Below are 8,098 nucleotides of genomic sequence, written 5' to 3'. Positions count from 1 at the left end.
AGAGAAAAAAGTCAGCCAAAAGAAAGTGTCCCAGCAGAGGGGAAATGAGCCAGGGAATCTAGGCAAATAAATAAAAGACTAGAGAACTAACCTATTTTGAACTATTAAGCTGAAATAGAGCATTCTGGGAAGCCCAGCAGTCAACACACTGCAGTTGTATAAATGTAATGTGGTTTCCATCAGTCAGTGACGCTTCAAGGAGTGGGCTCTTGCTTCACACTGGGTTACTGGTTTCCTTCATTGTCAGAAATTGCTCATTGTAATGACCCTGTAAGTTGAAAATCCAAAAAAAAAAGGTTGCCTGGAGGCAGGAAATGGGTCCTTTTTCCAGTTTGCTTATCTAGAAATGATTCAAAGGAAATGATTTGGAGGGAAAACTCCACAACTTCACTTTTACACTTTCACTGGGCTGGGGACCATGATTCCATCACTGCTGGAATCCAGCTAGAGGAACTTCCAGCACTCAGGAAGCCACTGACTAGAGCTTTTTCCCCTCTTCTATAGTTTTCAAATGAATCCAGAATATTCCTGTTATATAGTAACATGAGATCCTAATGCCCAAACCCCCAAAAGAACAGAGAAAGCACCCTTTTGATTTGATATTAATATTCTACACAGAGCTACATGCTATTGGCCTGAAGGAACATTCCTTAATCAAGGTAAGAAATGTGTCCAGGATTGTAACAGGTATCTTGGGATCACAGACAGCAATTACAAAGTTTGAAGAGAACTTTGAGATTGTCCAGTCCAAACCCCTAATTTTATAGATGAATGAACGGAGGCCCAGGGCGGGGCTTGACTTGTCCAAAATTACCTAGCAGTAAATAGCAGAGATGAGATTTGAACCCACCTTGTTGTTCAGTCATTTTCACTTGGGTCCTATTCTTCATGACCCTATTTAGGGTTTTCTTGACAGAGATACAGGAGTATTTACATGTAATTGGGGGGAAAAAATAAATACTGAATTTTCTAAAAAACTGGAGTGGTTTGCCATTTCCTTCTCCAGCTCATTTTACAGATGAAGAAACTAAGGCAAACCGAGTTGAGTGACTTGCCCAGGTTCATACAGTTTAGTAGGCATCTGAGGCCAGATTTGAACTCAAGATGAGAGTCTTCTTGACTCCAGGTCTGGCACTCCATCCACTGTACCACCTAGCTGTCCCAGAATCCAACTCATCTGATTCCAAATCTGTACCTCTTCTACCATCTCTGTCTCTCTCTGTCTCTCTCTCTTTCTCTCTGTCTCTCTCAACTAGACAAGAGGGTAAGCCATCTCAAAGATTAAATAAGCCAGTTATTGAATGTCCATGAAGGTGACTAGAAAGTGTTAATAAAGATATCAGGGCATCCGGTTTTCTTTAGGGAGATGCTGTTTGCCCCTAAACATCACTTATTTACACCTGAAGAAGTTAAATGATCTTGTTCCCATGGATTCTTCTACCGATGTTGTCCTGACCTGTGATTTATATACAAAGTTGCTGTGCCCTTCATTTTCCCCACAATGGCTTCATTCTTACCTTATGAACCTGCTTTGTCAGTGTTCACTTTGATTTATGAAAGATTTCAGACTCCCCAAATAACTATCCTTTTTCTTTTCATTAAAGCTAATCCCCACAAAGACACTTTCATCTGCTGATTAGTCATGCCCCAGTGAGCCCTGCTAACCAGAGGCTAAGTTATTGATGTGTTAAAGATGTAATCTCTGAAGCCTGGGACCACTAAAGAAACCGGCATGTTTGACAGTCAAGATTTCATCATGGATAGCCTTCTTTGAGCAACTCTTCATAGAATGAGTTCCTTAGGACAGATAAATCTCCCTAGTCAGATTAAATGTAAAAACCAAACTCTTGGTATGCAGGGATCCAGCAGTCAGCACGTATTGCATTGCACCATGGACGACAGTGCTGACCATTTCCATTTCCAGAAACCCAAATTCCCTAGTAAATTCGTTATACTGAGGATAGCAACTAATTGTTCTATTCCCTAACTCTGGAAGCAATTTCCTAAATGTTGACTTGCCTGAACACTTACAAAAGCATGCTAATTATAATCTGTGTGTGACAAAAGCTGTCTATGGAACAAATAAGTCCCACTACCCATTTGTCTTGGGACACTTTGTCTTGACCAAGCATAGCTCTGTTAATGAGTACCATTAGACAGTGATATTGCACCTTCTTGCAGAAGAGGTCAGCCCTGCATTGAAATGTAGTTTTCCATTAAGGTATCCTGGTGTGGGGTCAAAACCTTTGGTTCCATTGAATACAGATTGAGTGTCAAGGTAACAACCTGACTATTACTTGGGCATGGCTTCCTAGTGACTTGTTTGGGGCTAGGGAAAAGAGAAATGAAGATTTGGTGGTAGTTTATCCTCTTCTACTTGACTAGAGATGTAACCAGAAATTTTTGTACCCAAGTCAGGCTTTCCTAAATAGGCCTTTCTGATGCAAGTGGCTGTGGAGGTAGCGGGAGGGAGCAGAGAAAAGCTTAGCAAAAGTGCAGTCTTCTCTAAGGGATTAAAATGTGTCTTCTGGCATTTTCCCATCTTAGTTTTGTATTCTTGCTTAACTAGATGCTAAACCTCTCATTTTGAGATGCTCAAGTGCCTTTAGTACCATCTAAATTCTGTACTCTGGGGCAAAGTCCAAGCCACCCTATCCTAGTTACTGCTCTGTATCTGACAATAAAATAAATTAAAAGTCTGGTGAGAAGAAGAGTACGATTACCTTCAGTTTATTTGAAACCTAGAATCCCACATAACCTAAAAAAATGTGTAAAATAAAATAAAGGGTCTGAACCAGGTATACGCTACAAAGAAGGAGAATGAGTTTGTTCTGGTTATTTATTTCTTGGAGATATTTGTCTTTCATGAATGAACAGCTACAAGAAAGCAGGGCCTGAGCACATTTAACCTCATTGGCTAGCATCGTCAGTCCTCTCGTTCCAAAGCAATATTCTTTCCTGATGGCTCCTGGAATTTCTGGAGTAGTCTGAAGATGGGGAGGTAGGACAGATGGTAGGGCTGTGGACCCTTAATACACTTCTTATTTTCACTTTACCCCAAGAACAGTCAAAGAGGGCACATGCCAGAAGTGAGGAGCTAGAGCTTGTAGCAGACTCCAAGTCCAAAGTTCACCTAGGGACCAAACCAGCCAGGGGAGCAGCTGCCAACTTTGGAAAGAAAGTCCATGACATGGTCAAATGCTCGAGGTGGGAGCCAGAAATTCTGTTTTCAAAAGTGTAAGAATTCCAGCCTTCCCTTTTACCCTTTGGGATAGGGAGTTCAAGTGCTACCACTGGTCTAAAATCACTGCCTGCCATCAAGACCTAAAGTAACTACCTCCCCACCCCCACTTGCCTGGTAAGTTTCCAGATTGGCTCATGAAAGATGACAGGTAACCTTAGGTGCTGGAGATGGAGCCAATTGACTTGGTGCTGAGACACTAGATGTCCAAAGTAGATGCTGAACAGAGTGGTAAATGGAGAGGTGGAAAAGAATGAAAGGGAAAATTGTCCACTGTGCCATTTTGCCTAGGTCGGGCACTAGGAATCAACCTTGGAAGTGGGAGTTGAGATTGTTCCTTACCCACAACCCTCAGGCCTAAGAGTATAGTCACTATTCATTAAGACCTTGTTTTTGAGTTCTTAAGACTTCTACTCTTGAGACTAGATTCATCTTGGAGGCCCTAGAGTGTAGTGGAAAGTATATTTGGCTAGGATCAGAAGCCTTGAATTGCATTCTTGCTTCTGCCTCCAAATAACTGTGTGCTCTTGGGCAGTCACTTAACCTGGCTTAGCCTAAGTTGCTTAATATGTAAAATTAGGCAGGCATCTATTCTTCCTACTCCAGGAATTGCTGTGAAGATGAACACATAGTAGGCACTTACTAAAATGTGGAATGAATAAATGAATGAATGAATGAAAGGTAGTAAGTGTGAAAACACTTTGGATATTGTAAAGTTCTATATAAAAATGAGCTCTTATTAATCTATTTATGTTTTTAGAGAAGATAAATAAGTAGGGAGAAAGGGGAGCCAATGGATGTAATTTATTTATAGACTTTCAAAAAGCCTTTAACAGGTTTCTACACCAAATACTAATAAAAACTATTGAGTCACTATGACATGAGGGAGAATGTTTTGTTATGGACAAGGAATTGGCTTGGAGTCAAGAAACAAAGACTAGATATAAGCAGACTCCTTTGTGCATGAAAAAGTTTTAGCATCACAATCTCTTTCAGTTGGTGGAAGAATATGTATTTTTTCACATTTTTGTATCTAATTGGAAGAGGGGTGTATTCAACGGAATTGCTGAATTTACAGGTAACACTTAAGTTCTTTCAGCTGGTAAAATGTCAAGTGGATGGAACTCAAGAGCAGGAAGTTCTAACAAAGTTGCATGAAAGGGTTGAGCAGCAAGCAGCTAATAATCTTCTGTATGGAGAAGGGTACAGTTATACAGTCAGGGGAAAAGAATATAGACTGTATCATATGGTGATGAGCTCTGAGCATTCAAGTATGACTCAGGAAAGAGATTGAGGATTTGTCACTATTGACTGTTCCCTTTTACATCCACCCAAATCATCATGACAACAAAATGCTAAGCATCATCAGAAGGGGATCAGGAAAAAACCAACCAAACAAACCAAAATACCTTTTCCTACCATTGCACAAAGACCATGGAGTTTTATACCTAAAAAACCATGAAATACATAGCAGCAGAAAAAGTCTAGGAAAGGGCATCTAGAATGAGGAAAAAGATTGTTGTGGTGTGGGAGAGTAAACAACAGTCTATTTAAGGACAAATAAAAAGAAGTGGTGGGTATAATTACTGACCCACTCTTGTGATCTTTGGGGAAAAAAGCACAGAGAATGGGATGAATGCCACAGGAATAGAGACAGCTTTTCATAAAGATGTAAACATCAGACCATAAGCTAGCAAATTTGCTTTCTATTCCCAGTAAAAATCTAGAATATATTCCTAAAGGATTGGTTTGTGAACACTCCAAAAGAGAAGGGGTAATCATTAAGATCCAGAACAGGATATCATACTAAATTAACTCCATTTCTTTCTTTAAAACAACAACAAAAACAAGCTCCATGGCTACCAGAGATATGGGGGAATGGCATAGACTTTGCACACCTAGATTTCAAAAAGGCATATGACAGAGGCTCCCATGAAGTTGTCTTTTTTGTTTTGGCGGGGTAATGAGGGTTAAGTGACTTGGCCAGGGTCACACAGCAAGTATCAAGTGTCTGAGGTCATATTTGAACTCAAGTCCTCCTGAATCCAGAGCCAGTACTTTATCCACTGTGCCACCCAGCTGCCTCCCATTTAGTCTTTAAGGGAAAGACAGAGAAATATGAGCTAGACAGTAACACAGTTTGGTGGATTGCGAATTGATTGAATGAACTGATTAAAGAGCAGCAATTAATGGATCAAGATCAGCCTGGAGGCAAAAACAATAACAACAAAAAAAGATCAGCCTGGAGGGATCTCTCTAGTGGAGTGGACCAGCAATCTCTCCATGAAACTAATCTTTCTAGTGAGTTGGATGAAGGTATAGGTGATGTGTTATCAAATTTGTAAAGGCATGAGCAAAGACAGCTTGAAGACTGGATAACAAAATCAAGATGAAAAAGAACTCGGTGAGCTAGAATGAGTAAAAACTAATAAGATGAGATCTAATAGGGCTGCATTCGGGTTCAAAAAATCAACTGTATGAATACAGTTGAACAATTAGGCAAAGAAGAGGCAAATTTTGATCCGAATGAAAAAAAACATGCTAACAATTTGAGCTATCTAAATGTAGAATGTTCTTTTTTTAAAAAAATGTTCTTTTTTAAGAAAGTAGTGCCTTTTGCGGGTTGGCGGGGAGTGAGGCGGCAGCACCATGAAGGCCTCGGGCACTCTGAGAGAGTATAAGGTAGTTGGAAGATGCCTGCCTACTCCCAAGAGTCCAGTGCCACCTCTTTATCGGATGCGCATCTTTGCTCCTAATCATGTCGTAGCAAAGTCCCGATTCTGGTACTTTGTTTCCCAACTGAAAAAGATGAAGAAGTCTTCTGGAGAAATTGTGTACTGTGGACAGGTCTTTGAAAAGACCCCTCTTTGGGTGAAAAACTTTGGCATCTGGCTGCGCTACGATTCCAGGAGTGGGACCCACAACATGTACAGAGAGTACAGGGATCTGACCACTGCTGGTGCTGTCACTCAGTGCTACCGAGATATGGGGGCCCGTCACCGTGCCAGGGCCCACTCCATCCAGATTATGAAAGTGGAAGAAATTCCTGCCAGCAAATGCCGCCGGCCTGCAGTCAAGCAGTTCCACGACTCCAAAATCAAGTTCCCGCTGCCCCACAGAGTCCTGCGGCGCCAGCACAAGCCACGCTTCACTACCAAGAGGCCCAACACCTTCTTCTAAGTGCAAACATGAAGAGGCCCATGTTGCATTCATCTGTTTAAATAAATCTCCCGATTGGAAAAAAAAAAAAAAGAAAGTAGTGAGTTCATTACTGTTGGTCTTTAAGAAAAGGCTACACTTTTTTCCCACTTCTCTTTTGGTGCCACTTGAGAGACTTCTACTATCCTTCCTCTGCTCTTGTATGAGTTGTATTTTCACATGTCTCTGACATCTCTCTTGTAGCAATGCCTTTGAATGCACAGTTTCTTCCCTAGCACTATTTGACTCAGGGATTAAGCATCATTTTCACTAACTGCCCATGGTGTCTTCTTGGCCCAGGATCCCAACAATTTAATTGAAAATTTGCAGCCAGTCCTTAGGTCTAACTGTTCATTCCACCTAGGGGCTTATTTTACTCCTAGGACTTAATCACTTGGCTTCTCAACCAAGGGACATATCATGGCCTTTTAGACAAAGGCAGGACTACTGGTGTCTCTCACCTGCTGTCAGCCATGGAAAGAAAAGACCAAAAGCATGTCTTTTTGTGAGAAGCCTGGGGGATTCATCACTTATTCACCAGGTCTCCATCAAGAAGTCACTTTTCTTTCATTCCATTATTAAGCTTATTACCACTTGTTACTATTACTACTTACTACTCATAATTTATGACTATGGCTTAAGGGTAACAAAAACCCTAGCCACTCAGTGACTTAAAATAATAATGACATAGTGCCCTAAGTTTTGTAAAGTATTTTCCTAATAACAACATTGTAAGGTAAGTAGTAAGAACATTATTATCCCCATTTTATGGAGGCACGAACTGAGGCCCAGAGAGATCAAATGCTGTCTCCAGAGTTATGCAGCTGCTGTGTCAGACCTAAGACCCAAATCCACATCTTTTATCCCAAAGATGAGTGCTCTTGGCAGTATCAATTCAATTGTTAAAGAAGTTTTATTCAGTACTTACAATGTGCATCACCCTATGCCAGGCCTCCAGGATACAAAGATGAAAAGTGTCCCAGTACCTGCCCTTAAGAAGCTTAGAACTTAGAATGAGTTAAGGGGCTGTCTACCTCCAGCATGTTAAGACTTCCCCCATCAGAATGGGTGAATGAGAACAATATATTCCAATGGCCATGAAGGTAACTGAAGTCACCTAGGTGGCTAGAGCTTGGTCAGATATTGAAGAAGCCAGGGTCATCCATTGCATCCCAAGCCATCAACCAATTGTCTTGATTTTTGTCTTGCCACTGGACTTCAATGACCCAAGAAGAGAGAGTGAGACTGATGACTTCAAGAAACTCTGCCTCACTTAAATTCAGTTTGTATGTGAGTCAAAAGACATCATCCATACCATTTTACCATTTTTACCTACCTCCCAGTCTTGTGGCTACAGCAAAGTGATAAAGCCTCCTCATCAAAACCTCATGATGGGGAGCGGCTAGGTGGCACAGTGGATAAAGCACCAGCCCTGGATTCAGGAGTACCTGAGTTCAAATCCAGCCTCAGATACTTGACACTTACAAGCTGTGTGACCCTGGGCAAGTCACTTAACCCCCATTGCCCCACAAAAAAACAAACAAACAAACAAAAAACCTCATGATGTACCCTTGTGGAAAACATTGACATTTAATAGACTATGTCATTGTAAGAAGAGACAGACAGGATGTGAAAGTGATAAAGGTGATGTGTGGTGTA

The 8,098-nt window shown here is 41.1% G+C and overlaps 1 protein-coding gene across 1 annotated transcript; it reads left to right on the top strand.

Annotated features, from left to right (window-relative positions):
* The first annotated feature begins 5,858 nt into the window (after positions 1-5,858).
* LOC122735512 (60S ribosomal protein L18a-like) lies at positions 5,859-6,493 on the top strand. Its single transcript, XM_043977108.1, has one exon. The coding sequence runs from the start codon at positions 5,891-5,893 to the stop codon at positions 6,419-6,421; it is 531 nt and encodes a 176-aa protein (XP_043833043.1). The 5' UTR covers positions 5,859-5,890; the 3' UTR covers positions 6,422-6,493.
* The last annotated feature ends 1,605 nt before the right edge of the window (positions 6,494-8,098 follow it).

The sequence above is a fragment of the Dromiciops gliroides genome, chromosome 1 (genome assembly GCF_019393635.1).
Source record: "Dromiciops gliroides isolate mDroGli1 chromosome 1, mDroGli1.pri, whole genome shotgun sequence".
NCBI classification, from domain to species: Eukaryota; Metazoa; Chordata; class Mammalia; order Microbiotheria; family Microbiotheriidae; genus Dromiciops; species Dromiciops gliroides.
Note: the sequence above shows the minus strand (reverse complement) of the source record. Positions and strands in the feature narration are given on the sequence as shown.

What these genes read in the sequence shown, in the direction of transcription:
- LOC122735512 (XM_043977108.1), top strand. Translation starts at nt 5,891, where the DNA reads ATGAAGGCCTCGGGCACTCTGAGAGAGTATAAGGTAGTTGGAAGATGC.